Source organism: Aulonocara sp. 'chitande type north' Nkhata Bay, linkage group LG8 (genome assembly GCF_057382095.1).
Source record: "Aulonocara sp. 'chitande type north' Nkhata Bay isolate Kocher_YH1m ecotype deep benthic linkage group LG8, A_spYH_male_GT1.1, whole genome shotgun sequence".
In the NCBI taxonomy this organism is placed as follows: Eukaryota; Metazoa; Chordata; class Actinopteri; order Cichliformes; family Cichlidae; genus Aulonocara; species Aulonocara sp. 'chitande type north' Nkhata Bay.
This window is the reverse complement of record NC_141351.1, coordinates 22,476,193-22,492,595: the sequence shown is the minus strand read 5'-3', so window position 1 is coordinate 22,492,595 and position 16,403 is coordinate 22,476,193. Positions and strand designations below refer to the sequence as shown.

At 39.5% G+C, this 16,403-nt stretch overlaps 1 protein-coding gene across 1 annotated transcript in view; it reads right to left on the bottom strand.

Moving 5' to 3' along the window:
• Positions 1 to 16,403, bottom strand: part of tbkbp1 (TBK1 binding protein 1) — a 79,864-nt gene that overhangs the window by 22,149 nt on the left and 41,312 nt on the right. The window contains exons 3-5 of the mRNA XM_086304304.1: positions 8,700 to 8,825; positions 4,390 to 4,494; positions 1,847 to 1,994 (exon numbers count right to left, since the gene is read on the bottom strand). Coding sequence (XP_086160430.1) covers positions 1,847 to 1,994; positions 4,390 to 4,494; positions 8,700 to 8,825 — 379 coding nt within the window. The remainder of the gene's footprint in view (positions 1 to 1,846; positions 1,995 to 4,389; positions 4,495 to 8,699; positions 8,826 to 16,403) is intronic.

The window sequence follows — 16,403 nt, the reverse complement described above, 5'->3', positions numbered from 1 at the left end:
AGAGGCATCTGTTGAGGTGGCAGTGACACATTTCTTCCATCTTTCAACCGCCCACATTGTTGGAGAGGGCAGAGTTTAGCTTCTACTCACTCTAGATCAGTTTAAGTCAACAGATCCTCCTCCATGCAGAAGTAGACTGCGTGTCCTATCCTGAATTCGATGCTACAGTCACATAATGTACTGACTCGCTGAGACAATTTGAATTTAAAATCTAAAATCCTACGTTTGTTCACAAACTTTTTAAGAAGCACAGTGGAGTGCTCTGCCATGTCTGCAGAGTCTATAGAAATGCATTGTAATAAGTCCTGTTGTCTCAAGGGTTTTCCAGCATTTCGTAATGCACACTAGTCACAAAACAGATCACTCAACAGTACAGATGGAAGCAACAGCTGAATAATACAGATAAATCCCCAAATTTACAGAGCAAGTCACTTTACTGCAAATGTTTCTGAAGCCAGAATGAGTGAATTTCAGTCACCAGCTCACGCATAGATTACAGGTCTCTTTTCTCTGTGACTGGGGAGTAGGAACAAAATGTCCAGGCTGAGTCTTTCTGACAGGCTGCGGTCTAACCTGACCTCAATTAAAATGCTTTTCAAACAGACTGTTGGATTTGATCAAAGACTCCATGAACAGGAAAATGCTGAGCAATATTATAGAGTGATAGCTGTTTTCTTGTTTTTTTGTTTGTGTAAATAAAATGCACAAAAAAACTCTTTTACACTTTAAATCAGTAAGAAGAGCCAAGGGTGTACTCTGCCTCCCCACTGATGGTAGCTGGGATAGGCTCAAGCCCCCCCGATAAGGATAAGTTGAAGAGAATAGATAGATTGATGGATGGATGTATCAGGAAGAAGTCAGGCCACACTCCCTGTAAATCAGCTGATCCCTTTCTATGCATCCTACTGGCAAATTTTACATCACGTAGTCTGTTTAAGTTGCTTTAACCTTTAGCCTACAGTTGGGCTTATAGCGGTGGAGTTCCATTTCTATCTCAGCACCTACTGTGTCTCACTTAATCAGGGCCAGGGCCTGTTGTCACTGCCTCTTGCTCTACTCTGTTCTGTCCTGTCGTGACACTGCTCTCCCAATTACTGCAACAATATATCGTGACTAAAATCAGCAGTTGTTCTGAATGGCTACACTCAGTGGCGGGGCTATAAAAAGGAGTCCTTAAAGGTGACTTGAGCGATATAAATATTTCAGCACCTTTCTAGACGATAAGCTACACTTTGATTCAAATACAGATGCTATAAGTAAAAAGGCAAATCAACATTGCTTCTGTTTAAGAGAGTTGCTTTCATTTTTTATGATTTGCCTCAACAGGCTTCAACATTTGTACCAACTGAGGGTCAGCAATGAAGTTGGGTCAGCAGCACAGAAACTCCAGCTCCTCTCACCTCTGCACAGCAACCCAGACAAAAAACATTATGTGAGTTTGAATGCTGGAGTTACATAAATGATCAGGCACAAAGCATCCTAATCCAACTTCAGAAAGCTATGGGGGCATATTCTTTCCAGAGCTACTTAGCCATTCACTGAGCACTTTTGGAGAGAAATTAGTGCACTCCCTGCTTTATAAGCACGGTTTTTCACAAGCTTGCTGAATCATACCAGGATGGTTTTGTAATTGCCATAATTGGGTCCATAAACTCTAGGTCAGAGTTCATAAATGCATCGTGATTTCAGCCTTGGTTTGTGGTGTGAGTGGTTGAAACTGATCACCATATTGCCATTTCTCTCTATTGAAACATTTGATGCACACCAGTGCTCATATGGTTTATTCAAAATCAGATATAAAGATGCATAGTGAAGATATAGAGAGTAAGATTGCTGGATCACTTACTGTGTGCGTCTGGGCCAGCATGGAGCTGCAGATACTGCATGTCTTTGCTGTGCAGCTGCATGTTGAGTTTCTGCAGGGAGTTGTCCCTCTGCCTCAGAGCTGACTCCAGGCTCAGGATCCGCTCAACATGTTTCTCCACCAAACTGGTCTGTAATCAAACGCATATTCAAATCTTTCTTTAAAGTCACCGGGATTCAACTATTTACTTAGGTTAAAAATGTTACATAGTAAATATGGATAGAGAAAACACCATTTAAATTACACTTCCAGAGTACCTTTCAGAGCTGAGATTAAAGAAACATTTGCTTTTTTGGTAATCTTGGTTATCACTTGTTTGCATTTGTATCATTACCCAGTGATGTTTGCAGATAATTCCTCTGTTGTGTTGATGCCACAATTTTAGTTTTTGTTTCTTTTGACATCAACTAGTTGGTTAGAAATGGGGAAGCAGGGGTGGAGCTGAGCTAAGGGACTGTGTGAACTTAGGGAAGACTTCTTTGTTTGTTCATGTGTTTTAAAAGTGATTTGCATACTTCCTTGCAATGCACATGGGTGGTAAATAAAACAATATGTGTTTAGCATTGAGGCATCTTTAGAAATATAAAGAAGAATGACTCCTGCGGTGGATGTTGTCAGCACAGAGGCCTCAACTCGACACCAAAAACATCAAAATCCACAGAAGAACTCTGACACGTTCTTTAATATGCTTGAAAAAAAGCATCCCTAGATTCAAAAAACGCCTTTGAAATTAACTTGTGAAAAAACTATTAATGGTATTATGCTTCTGAATCCTCACTTTACTTTCAGTTCTGTATATTATGTTAGTAAGTGAGTGAAAGGATGGAAGATAAAGGTCAATGAGGCCCAACAGGTAGACGGAGCTGAATTAACAGCGAGCTGCAGCTTCAGGTGACATTGACAGTGTCTCAGCTGTTGGCAGGAAGCAGTTCCAACATCTTTGGTGCACTTTATCCCTTAATCACTGAGACCTCTGAAACTGCTGAGGCTTCTCTGTATGATGGACTTCACTATCATATGAGATGGTTTATTAGCATAGAGGGCATTTAGGGGAAGACCAGCCAGCCAATCTGTTCAGCTGGCAGCTTCGGGCGGATCTGGATCAACCTTGATTTGCTGTGTTTAAAAAATGAGATTATTTTCTTTGGGGAAACACTGAATAGAATCTTTTCAAATATGATTTTGTTTCAGCTTAACGCAGTTTTGTTTAGCGCTAGAGGAGAACTTTTGAAAAATGACTTTTTCACACCAAGGACAAATCACTCACTATAATAATTCATAAACATGTCTGAGGACAGTTACGTATTAAAGTAAAGTGAGCTTTTGGATTTTGCTTTTGGTGATGGCTATTAGTTTAAATAGATGTCTTCATTTAAGATGAGTGCAAACACTAAAGTTTTATTTTTGTAACTACATGTGTTCCACATTCAGTCATATATTCATGTCCGGTTTGGGGTGTTTGCAACATCTTTGGATCTTACCTTTATTTTGTAGATGCACTCTTTTATATTTCCTTGTGTTTAATCTTTTTCCAAATTTCCTTGCAAGTCTTTGTTCTTGTATTTTTTTTGTTTTATTTTGGTCATCACTCTGAGCTTGTTTTACTTCCTGTCACTTTTTTTGTCCCACTGATTAGATTCACCTGCCTCCTTATTTTATTCCTTGTTTATTCGGAATCCTATCTTCCCATTTTTCTGTTGTCGGTCTGTCTGCTCTCCTATTCCTATTCGGATTCTGTCTGCAAGGTACATTTTTAGTAGCAGTAGGTTTCTGCTTCTCATCTGTCGTCCAGGGTGCATTATCCAATCAGCTCTGAACGGCTTTGGTTGCATCCAGGTAAGAGCCGATTAGGAATCGCACTTACTGAAGTGTAATCTAATCTCAAAACCACCGGGAAATGTTAGGCAACAATTTCGCTTTTTTATTAACTCATTAAAATTTATATCCATTCATAAACAATGACCTCAAATGGAACTGGGCTGGGATAGATGTGGACAAGACCCAACCAGACAAAGGGTTTCCAGACATTCCTCCTTCCTGTCGTCGTCTTCACCAGCAGATCTTAATGTTTTTCAATGACTCTGCTTCTGCTTTAAGTTTAAATCTCAACCTCATCTGTTCTGTTGGATCATCTTTTGTCGGGACTGATGCTGATTAACTGTTAGCTGATTAACGCCCTAATCATTGCATTTCACACACGGATGATCATTCTTTAAAAGCTTAGAAGTATGGTATATGATGTAGTAGAGCATAATCAATGCAGGACTCCAGAATCTGAGACATCTGTAGTTTTAAAATAAAAGCTTTCATAAAAACAATGAAACTACACACACAAGTCAGTGCCACCATCCACACACTTTACTCAATTTTGCAATTTGTCTGTTGTCTTAGTGATGTCAACCATGAAGAGTTTTACTTTTTAAATTTGGTCCCGATTACCAGAACGTGAAGCTGCGAAACTTAATGAGCCATATGTCTCGCAAAGAAAGCTACTGCAAAATAATGAACTGAATAATGCCTCTGACCATCTTGTCGAGATCCCTCTGGAGGTTGTTCTTCTCCATGTGAATCTTCTCGTAAGCCTTGATCACATCCTCCAGCTGTTCCTCTCGCTCCTTTCTCTTCTGGAGCTGAAGCGAGATACAGAAAAGGAGAAAGAAATGTAAAAAGGAAAAGGGTTACTTTTTTCCCTTCATTCCAACTTTTAAAACTTCTTCACAAAGAACAAACAAAACGGGGGTACAGCTTTCATTTTGAGAGGCGTCAAATGCGTTGGTTGAGAAACTGTTGTGTAACCAAGCAAATTTGGGGCACAGAAATCCTGAAAGCTCAGCGTTTGCCTCATCTCCAAAACAAGGATGTTCAAGTGTGTTAAAAAGAAGGATTTCTTGACATGTCGCTGATCTAATCTTCTTACAGTGTGGCATAATACGAGGGGTGAATGCCACTGGATGCCATAAAGACAGACAGCTCTGAGGGCAGTGACATGCACCAAATTGAGAGAAATGAGTTCATTTTCAAAGCAGATGAAGGCACAGAAGTGAGCCTTTTATTGAAGAATATGGAAAAATATGGTCACTTTGGACTACGCAGAAAATGAGAGCGGGAGCAGCAGCAAGGGAGTGAGATAAACAGAGGACAAAGGTATATCACTGCTGTGTGGTGGAGCACTGAAGCCTATTCAGTGTGTCTATGGTAACATATGCCTGGGGGGAAAAAAACTGGCACCAAGGCGTGTGCGGCTTGTCTTTTTTTTTTTTTTTTTTTTTTTGCCTGTCCCGTTTGGCTCTTTTGCCATCAGAATTGTTGTCTAAAGGCAAAGAAAGATGCCCAACGGATTTACTTTACCAAATTGACCATCCCAGCCTTGCCATAATGGTCCATTTGATTCACCTTTTATTGTTTATTTTATTTTCACTTACTGAACATGGGACAGACTTGACTGGGGGAAAGAAGGGGAGAAAGAAAGAGGGAAAGAGAAACAGCTTAGAAGAGGGACGGGGGAGAAGGGCAAAAGACAAAAACCAACAGAATGAACAGAAAAAAAAGAAGGAGAAAAAAATGCATATATCAATCACCTGGATCACCTGCTGAGAAAGAAAAAAGAAAACAAGCAGAAGAGAACAAGAGTAATAGAATAAACAACATCACAATGATATATGGGAATATGACAGTAAATACTAAATATTAAACATTATTGTGCAGCACATAAGATCAACAGAACACAGTGTGCTTTGAGGTAGGAGCCAAAAAGGGTGTAGTTTGTGGGTGTGATCACCCGTGTGTACACCTGTGAGCATGGACGCGCTTGTTTTTTGTTTTTTAAAAGGTTCCTTCATGTAATGATCTGCTAGAGGGTGTGGGGGGGCCACAGCCCCGTCCTCCAGGGCATGAAGCAGGTATGGAGGAGATCAAAACTCCAGACATCCAGAGGCCCCCAGAACACAAGAGACCAAGGAAGACCAACAGAGGGGCAGCCGCGCCACTGTCCCAGAAAGAGCTGAGGAGAGTCCCAGATGAGGGCTCACTCAGCAGCCGCGGAGCAGAAGCCAGGGGGAGTTGCAGTGACGCGCCCGTGAGCTCCGCCGGCAGCCAGCCGTGCCTGAGTGACCGAGCCCCAGGCCGAGAGGCCGGGGGCACCCCACCTCCGAGTGCGGCTTGTCAACAGCATCGTGACGGAGGCGAGCAGAATTACTCCAGAGCTGGATTTCTGTCCTGAGAGGCCCACAAACGCACGGTTTCCTAAAATAAGGAGATATATTCATTATCACGTTTTACATTTGCACTTCAGTGTAGATACTGTGGGCGGGATTGTTTGTTTTCCATAGTTGGTATCCCTTCGTAATTAATAGTATAAAAGAATCAGTTAGCAGTTATTAGTAGTACTTAGCGCTAAAGGAAGAATACAATACTCTGAGAATCTCGATGAAAAGGTGGAAGATTGTTTTTTTCTTTGTTATGAATGTGGAGTCCTTAAATGGAATAAAAAACTGTATTACTGTACAGTAAAAGAAAAAAGAAAAAATCCATCCATAAACTCAAAAACGTTTTTGTTTAATAAACGTGCTTTTTGTGGTGCTATGCGGTTCCGTGATATTTAAAAAAGAGAGAGTGAGCGCTACGGGCCAGAGGAAGATCATATATGTTAGTTTTTTTTAGGTGTGCTGTGGCTTTAAAGAGCAGAAGCCTTCTGTGGTTAGTTTGGTTTGTTCAGTAGCTGAAGGCAGTGCTATCACGAGAGAAAACGCTGAAAACTCTGGTTACCTGGAGAGCCGTACAGTTGCAGTTTAAAGGGACAGCATCCTTAAATCAAACATACTCACAAATATAAGTTATCTCTGCAGTCTGGTGGCAAAAAAACAACAATGTAGAAGCACCTTTAGCAGCTATAACTTAAAGTAATTATTTTCAGTATGACTTTGTTGGTCTCTCACATCACTGAGGCAGAGTTTCAGTCCACTCTCCTTCGCAGTGTTGCTTCAGGTTTGAAGGCATTTATTTTGCAGCTTTCTTAAAGTCCGGTGAGGTTGAGGTCTGAACTTTGACTGGGCCCCTGCAACACTTTCCCCTTTTTCAGTCTTTCTGCTGTGCTTGGGATCATTGTCCTGTTGCATGACTCGATTTGGAGGACAGAAGGCCTCACCTCTAACTCTAGAAAAAACAAACCTAACTCCAAAGATTTGGGATGCTGTGTAAAACAACTAAAAACCTAATGCAATGATCTGCAAATCTCACCTATGTTATATTCACAATAGAATATGGAAAAAATGTTTAAAATGTCTAAACTGAAATGTACCACAAGAAAACTATCAGGTATTTTTGAAGTTCATGGGATGTGCATAATAAGATTCAGATTTTCTGGAGAAATATCTGTGCAGGCTGACATTCAGTATTGGATCCCTGTGATCTTTGGGCCCTCAGGCAGCATTGTATTAAAAACAGGCATGCTTCTGTCATGGAAATCACTGCACAGGCTAACTGTGCCATCCACTAATGCAGGTTAGCAACTGCAAGGTGCCCGGATCCTGCAAGAGAAGCCCAAATAATCATAGAAAATGGACACGCATTATGATTTGTTGTCTGCAAAACACATTAATACACTTCTTATAGTGGACGAAAGTGACATTTTATTAAAGTCCACTTAAACTAAGTCAAAGGATCAAACACAGGACTTTAACCCAGAGACTCGGGCCTGTGTCCCATATGAAACCAAAAATGGCAAAAGCATAAAATGTATATTTTCAGATATAGCTTTTCATTTTGCTTTGACACTAAAACTGCTTATTTATGTTTAGGAAGGGGTGAAAGTTCAAATAAAAATAGACTAAGTCAGAAACAAAAAATTAGGAACACCAACACAGAAATTACAGACCTTGTGATGAAAGTACAGTTATGTATATTTGGTTTCAGAGGTAAAGGACAAAAAATTCCTCACATCAAAGCAAAGGTGAAATAAAAAGAAAAGATTTTGTAGGAGTTTGAAAAAACCCCTGATGTGTCTCAGAGCGTGCGTATGAGGGTTCACTGAGGAAATAGCTGAAAAATATTATTATACGCAAAACGGGGGCAGAAAAAATGAAAAAAGCATAAGAAAGCATCATTATGTTCCCAAAGCGAGTGTTCACATGATTGTGTGATGATACATGAAACTGTAAATTTATAGGCTGTACAGTAATTCGATTTTCTCTACCTGCCTTTGATTATTGGAGGTCACCACTTCATTGAAAATATAAGGTTTGTGCCTGTCAGCATGCATAGGTGGTTGTGGTCAGGGTCTTGTACCAACAGAGCATGCTCCTGCAGCCATGAGCCTTTTAATCACTCTGACTGCATGGTATCAGCGCCCCATGACCTTGTATGTCCCACGCTAATCGTTTATGCTGCTCCCATAAACCATTTCCTTCCCTTTGTTCTGCTGTGTAGTTCTTTTTACCGCTGCTGCTACCAGTTTTACCACGGCCTTCCTGTGTCAGTCGTTTCTCACTTGTATTTCCCCACGCTCTTGTTCTCACAGACTTTGAAACAGGAGAGTTACAAGTGAGGAGAAACAAGTAGTCCGAGCACATTTCGGGCACAGCCATTCATCAAGGTTTTGGACAGCGGGAGCACATAAAGTCCACAATTAGTGCTTGTGTGCAGCGTGCACACATTATGCGTGCACTAATTTAAAAATGTGTGATGCCTGTGTGTTTGTAAAAAGGCGCGCCTTCTTTAGCATTTGTTTTCTGAAGGTTTACACGATAAGCACATCTGTAGCCAGGTTTAGACCCGGTTATGCCGCGCCACCAAAATAGAGCACCAGCATAAAAATCCTGTGTCTTGTCTGTTCTCTTACCTCGTGGGTCAGGGCGTTGACTCTCTGCTGCAGGCTGCCGTTTTCTGAGTGCAGCATCGCCGTCTCTTTGCTCTCAAATGAGCAGTAGGAGTTAGTGTCCTCACCAAACTCATTGATCATGGGGAACTGCAGAGGAAAAGTAAACAAGAAGACAAAAGTACATTGAGCTTGTTTATATTTTTTGTTTGCTTGGTTTTGATTTTTGTTTTTGCTGCTGTATTCTGCAATTTTTCATGAGTCCACACTGTGATCATTAATGATTCATCTTACATCAGCTGCAGCTTCTGTTTGGCCCAGATATCACTCATAGGATTGGGGAGTAGGGGGGTATTTTTCAGAGCTTTTAAACTAATTAATGAATTTCCATGTCAAGTTGTTCCAGTCATATTTCCTAATTTCGTCCCACACGGTGAAATCTGGGGAGGGCCTATTACTAAGCTTTGTCGGTCAGCCTATCCATCTCTAAGTTTGTCCATCTTCTCGTGTTTTGCGGCAAAACGTTGGAGAATGATGAAGCGCTTTTTAAAAATCACCCTTTCAAAAAATGTCATTTAAGATCCCTCAGATGAATGCAAACAGCAGCCGGTGCCTAAATCAGAAACACTGCAGTTCCTCAAATAGGCACTAGATGGTGACTCGGAAAGCAAGTCAGTCCCCATAGACTCCCAAGTTAAAGTGCCCAGCTTTATAACAACAACAAACAAGTTTACAGCCTAAAAACAAAGTTTTCATCTCTGTTGCTAACTTTCTTCTTGATAACAACTTCTGAGGATGTGAATTTATTTATAAATCCAATTATAATATAAATTCAACTTCCGTAAAAAGTTAAAGTTACACATCGTTAGAGTGGCAGCTTTGAAAAGCATGCCCTACTAGCTTTCTATTAGGCTTCACCTAACATGATTGAACAAACTGCAGGTCCAAGAAGGTTTTATTCCTGTTTTGAGGGCCTGTTGCTTATTAACCAGTCTCCCTGTCCTTACAGATGGCTGCCTGGTTCTGCCAGACGATTCTTCTTGTTAAAAAGGAGTTTTTCCTTCCCACAGTCGCCAAGTGCTTGCACATAGGGTATTGTCTGATTGTTGGGGTTTGATATCTCACCTTCACTGTCTTCAAATATCTCTAAAAACCTAAAAATGTAGTTTATTGAACACTTTGTTATGCATAAACTACAAATAATACATTGTTTTGTGTCAATTCCACATCCAGTAAACCTCTCGGGTATGAGGGAAAACCCAGACACACCTCTGAGGTGGTCAGTTAACCACTGAAATTTGCCCCATTAGTGATGCAGGTGGCTTGTTAGTCTTTAGCCTGTGGCGTTAACACTGTGTGGACTACAATTGACAGTTTCTTTATCAGAGGTTTAATCATTTATGAGCAGGCTACAAGTGACTATTTATCTGTTTCTATCATTATAACACTAAAATAATTTAACAAATGGACACAGATTGACATCTACAAGGTAAAAAATGTATAAAAAATAAACAAAGACAGATTAATGACATCTGCTTCTTGGATAAAAGTAGGTTTTCACATTCTGTGTCTCATATGGTCACTTTTAGCTCCAAAAAAGTCTTTTTTTTTTTTAAACTTAAAACCATCAATTTCCTATATTTTTATGTCTGTCAGAAAGATCAAAAGCCACCACGCTCAGTCTGTCCAAGTGCTCTCATACTTAACCACTGTGAAGCCCACAATTTCCCACGCACTTCTACTAAAGAGCTATTTTAAAAAATGAGCGACAAACATCTAGTTTCATTTAAAAGAAAAGCACGACTTCCGGTTTGGCGGGTCGTGTGATGGCTGTGTAGGATAGTTGCTCCCGACATTTTTTCTACCCCAATTTACCTAACTCGAAACATAAAAAGTTTGGATTTATCTTTGTGGGGTACTATACCAAGGAATAGAAATGCCCAGAAAATCCAAGAAAAAGGATGTAGGAGAACGTACTGAAGCGGAAGAAGATGCTTCGTCGCAAGCTAGCAGCAATATGGAAGAAGACCAGCAACCCGATGCTAACGCCACAGCGAAGGACCACCCAGCTACGATGGACATGATATTAAAAGAATTACGTGCTTTTAGAAAAGACACAAATGATCAGTTTAATGCTATAAGGGAGAAGGTCGTCGGCATTGGTATAAGACTCGACGAAGCAGAGGGACGCATAGACGTAATGGAGACTCGAATCCAGGCCTCGGAGGAGCTGCTAATTGAAATGGCAAATTTTCAGTTGCGATGCGAATCTAAGCTACTGGAATTAGAGGGACGGTCACGTCGCAAGAATCTTAGAATATATGGCGTGAGGGAAGGGGAAGAGGACAAATTTCCATCCGTTGTCAATTTTGTAGAGGTTCTATTTGAAAAGACAATGAGTCTCTCCCGCCCCACGGTGTTGGGAATTGAAAGAGCACATCGAGCCGGTGGCAAAAAACCCCCGGAAGGAGCCCCTCCACGCTCAATTGTAGTTAAACTCGCAAGTTATCGTAACAAAGAAGACATTATTAAGAAGGCCTGGCAGGCTAAGGGCTTCAACTTTATGGATTCTAGGATATATGTGGACAATGACTATGCCCCGGAGATACAAAGAGGAAGAAAGGAATATGCGACAGCGAAGAAGGTGCTTAAAGAGAACAATATTCGCTTCCAGACGCCTTTCCCGGCCAAGCTAAGGGTGTTCTACAGAGAGGGAATTGTGACATACAACACGGCGCACGAAGCGACTACCGATATGGTGAAGAGGGGATTATCGGTAGAAGTTGTGAAAGACAGAGACTCATTCTTGGATCAAATAAAACAGCACACTTGGCAAACAAGTACGAAGAAGAAAGGTGGAAACTCGACTCCAAAGCTGGGTTTCAAGGAACGCCTTCAGATATTTAGGCACCAAGATGACAGTGGATAAACAGCAAGTGTGTGACGGAGCACTATACTAGAGGTAAACTCAAGAATATTGAGACCTAAGATGAACTGAGAATATGAATTTTATTTCGATTTACTTGTTTTGTTATATAATTAGTTGATCTTATAAAGAGGGCATATAAAATTACATTAAAGTCGGGTCATTTATTTGCACAATAAGTTGGACCCTACAGACCACTGGGCTTTCGGCCTGTGTGCCGGAGAGGGCACTCTTCCACAAGTGGACAGAAGAGTTTTTCCCTCACCAAATATAGCTAATATAGCGATTATGTTTTTGGAAGTCAACATGATTATATGTTTTCGTTGTATAATGTTTTTTTTTGGGGGGGGGGGGGGGGGGGTTTCTTCTTTTCTTTTTTCTCTTTTCTTTTCTGTTTTGGGGGAGTACCTTTCGATCTTTGGCTATGTACAGAGATTGGAATTATATAAGGTCGTACATCAATGCCCTTTAAGGTAACTAAAATAGTGTCATTTAATGTAAATGGTCTGGGGAGCCATATTAAAAGAAGTAAAATTATGTCAAAAATAAAAAGAGAACAAATAGAAGTTGCCTTTATACAGGAATCTCACTTATCGAAGCTCGAACATGATAAATTAAAGAAATGGAAATTTAATCAGTATTCCTCTTCCTGCCCTCAGAGTCCTAAAAGGGGTGTGGTAATTCTAATCTCTAGTAGGTTAAATTTTGAATGCATCCAAGAAATCAGTGATAAGGAGGGGAGGTTTGTGTTAGTCAAAGGGTACCTGGAGGGTATACTGATTACTCTTATAAATGTATATGCTCCCCCAGGATCAGAGATAAAATTTTTCAAAAAGGTTTTTGAATTGATTGTTGGAGAGGCACAAGGTACTCTGATTTTGGGAGGAGATTGGAATGTTCGCCTCAACCCGTCCTTGGACTCATCAAACCCACACGCTCCGGGATTGAATAAAACAACCAAAAACATCAAATTAATCTTAAAGGACGTAGGGCTCATAGATGTATGGAGAGAACTAAACCCCAACAAGAAGGATTATACCTTTTTTTCTCACCCTCATTCATTTTATTCTAGATTGGATTATTTTTTTATGTACCAAAAAGATTTTAGCAGGGTGATCAATTGCAGGATAGGAGTGATGGATTTATCAGACCATGCCCCATTGTACCTGGAAGTAGTGCTTGGATACGAAAGAAGAGTTACATCCTGGAGATTAAATACAAGTATTCTAAGCACGATGAAAGAACAAATTAGTCAAGATATAATAGATTATATAGCGGAAAATAATAATGAAGAAGTTTCCCCAAGTATTCTATGGGACGCCCTAAAAGCAGTGATAAGAGGAAAACTCATAGGTTACAGCGCTAATTTAAAAAAGAAGAGAAATGAGCATTTAAGAAAACTCCAGACACAACTACAATATCTTGAAGATGCCCATAAAATAAGCGCAGTTACAAACTTACAATTAGAAATACAAAAGAAGAAAAACGAAATCGATGAAATTTTTTCAAGTGAAATACAAAAAAATATGGTTTTTTTAAAACAAAGATACTATGAGGTAGGAGGCAAATCTGCTAAATTACTGGCTTATAAATTAAAAAAACAACAATTAGAAAATACAATATATAAAATAAAGGACCCTCAAACAAATAACATTGTGTATAAACTTGAAGATATACAGTCAGCCTTCCTAAAATTCTACAAAGAACTATATACACAACCTAGAGTGGATATTAAAGGTATGATATCTTTTTTAGATTCATTCGACTTACCAAAGTTGAATGAAAAACAGAATATAACCCTAATCAAGGACATATCTGAATTTGAAATTAAAAAAGCTATTACAAAATTGAAACCGAATAAATGCCCAGGCCCAGATGGATTCCCATCAGACTGGTATAAAGAAATGAAAGAGGTACTGATTCCTTTGATGAGAACATCATTCAACTATATTTTAAAGACGGGAGTAATTCCCCCATCTTGGAATGAGGCTTCTATCTCTATAATAGCTAAAGAAGGAAAGGACAGGCTTGACTGTGGAAATTACCGCCCCATTAGTGTTCTTAACCAGGACTTTAAGATATTTACATACATTCTTGCCAAAAGAATTGAAAATATTCTTGTTCAGATAATTAGTTTGGATCAGACTGGTTTTATTAAGCAGAGACAAACGCAAGATAATGTTCGCCGAACACTACACGTTATTGATTATGTTAGGAAAAATAAAATTCAGATGGTCCTTATGAGCTTAGATGCAGAAAAGGCCTTCGATCGGGTTAATTGGGAATTTTTATACAAAGTCATGGATAAATTCGGATTCCATCAATCGTTTATCAGGATTATACAAGCATTATATAAATCACCAAAGGCAAGAATCAAAGTTAACGGGGCGCTTTCAAATGTTTTTAACCTACAGAGAGGGACACGTCAGGGTTGTCCTCTAAGCCCCTCACTCTTTGGTCTCTTCATAGAGGCCCTGAGTCAAAGTGTAATACAAAGCAATACTATTACTGGAGTCAAGATTAGGGGTCGAGAGCATAAGATTTCCTTGTTTGCTGACGATATTTTGATTTATTTGACAAATCCAAACACTACTTTCCCCAAGCTATTGTCACTTCTGGAGATCTTTAGTTCAATATCAGGTTATAAACTAAATATATCGAAGACTCAGATATTAACTTTTAACTATGAGCCCAATTATGAAATTAAGGCTAAAGCCAATTTGAAATGGGAAACGGAGCAGATGAAGTATCTTGGAGTAAATATTACTAAAGATCTGTCTAAGATATACAATGCAAACTTTAATCCTTTAAGTTATAAAATAAATGAGGATATTAAAAGATGGAATTTATTACCATTTTTAAATTTTGAATCACGTATAGATACAGTTAAAATGAATATCTTGCCCAGGATGCTCTACCTATTCCAAACACTCCCTGTAGAAATAACTGACAAACAATTTTGGGAATGGGACAAAATAATCTCTAGGTTTATATGGCAGGGGAAAAAACCACGGATTAAGTACCAAACTATTCAGTTGGCTAAAGACAAAGGAGGGTTGGGGTAGAGCTGGGCGATAGAACGATAACGATATGTATCGCGATATAACTTTTACTCGATAGAGAAATTAAGCTATCGCGATAGACCTCGCCGCTCTTGTTCTCTTAAAAAAAAAAAAAAAAAAAAAAAAAGGTCAGCCGATCCAAATTCAGTAGCGCAGAGCCGAACCAATCACAGCCGCAGCGTCACGTCGCGTGACTTGTTACGTACAGCACAAGTGCCAAGCCGCACGTGTGTTTGTTTGGGAAGCAGCCAGCGGGTAATGGAGCCAGCGCGTAATGGAGGAAATGAGTGTGCCGACTAGAAAAATCAACCGAGCGTGACCGAAGAGAAAACAGATGATGGTTCCAATGCCGGAGAGATTATCGAACGGAAGAGCCATAGAAGTTCCGTAGTTTGAAGGTATTTCGGCTATTTCAAGTCTGACAAAAAACAGAGTAGCGTGCACTGTAAATTGTGCCGAAAGCAAGTCTGGAAATACAATAAACTGGTGCATGCGTCACACTGTGCGCCACGTTATTGTTTCGGTGAAATGAATTTCTACAATACTGTTTCTGTTAATTCTACTCTCTGCAGTGTTTAAATGCTTACATATACACACAGTTACTGTCCCTCCACACATACGACTCGGTTCTGCTTCTATGCCCCAGCTTTGTTTACTTTTTCCCACCGAGGCTTCTAGACTTCTGATTGGCCAACATTTCTGCACGGTTAGGAATCTAGCGCCACCTGCTGCTTTGGCATGTTCATAGCAGCGTTTTCCTTCATTTCTGCCTTTATGTGTGGACGGGATTATTTTTTAAAACGAAAACGGAAAATCTCCGTTTTCAAAAATACCCGTGTACGTGTGGATGTAGCCTCAGTCTCTGACTGGAAGCGCTAATTCGTCATTCGGCTTTTGTCAGACTAAAGTAACTGTTAAAACTGTTTGAAAAGCTCAGCTATACAACAAGGAGAGATTGAGAATTTCCTTTTAGTTCTCAGTTTATTTGATACTGACAAAAGTTAGTCAGTTTTGTCTGTTCTTCTGTAAAACAAACTAAGATTTATTTTTAGAATTAATATTTTGTTTCTAAGTGGAATTGACAATTTAGTCTGTTTCATTTGTTCTATTTTGAAACTTAAACGCTTTAGCGGCTGTCTTTTGTGTAGTTTGCAATATTTGCCTTTATTTATCTGAAAAAGTCTCATGTTCCTTAAGTACATCTACCCTGTTGAACTTATTATGGGAAATAAATATTTAAAAACAAGCTGCTGATTATTTCACATTTTACTTGTGAGCAACGGCACATTTAAATCTTACAAATATAGTTATTTGGCTTATATCGTGATAGATATCGTTATCGCCTGAAATGAAAAAAACATATCGTGATATGAAAAAATCTCATATCGCCCAGCTCTAGGTTGGGGTTCCCATGTTTGAAAGACTATTATATTTCTGCTCAATTGAGGACATTAGTGTGTTGGTGTAATGTAGATTATCAAGCGAGATGGAAAGAACTAGAAACAGTGACCTTAAAAGATTCTCCAATTCAGGCAATTCTAGGGGATGTGACACTTATTAAAAAACAAATTCATCAAGGAAACCAATGGATTAACGTACCTTTAAAACTCTGGTTACAATTTCTTAATAAGAATGATTGGATTGAAGAGGTTAGGATTTTAAGATGGTGCGCTTTTGACAGTGATTTTTTACCTAATGAATTAGACGTAAGATATAAAAAATGGTCTGGACAAGGTTTAA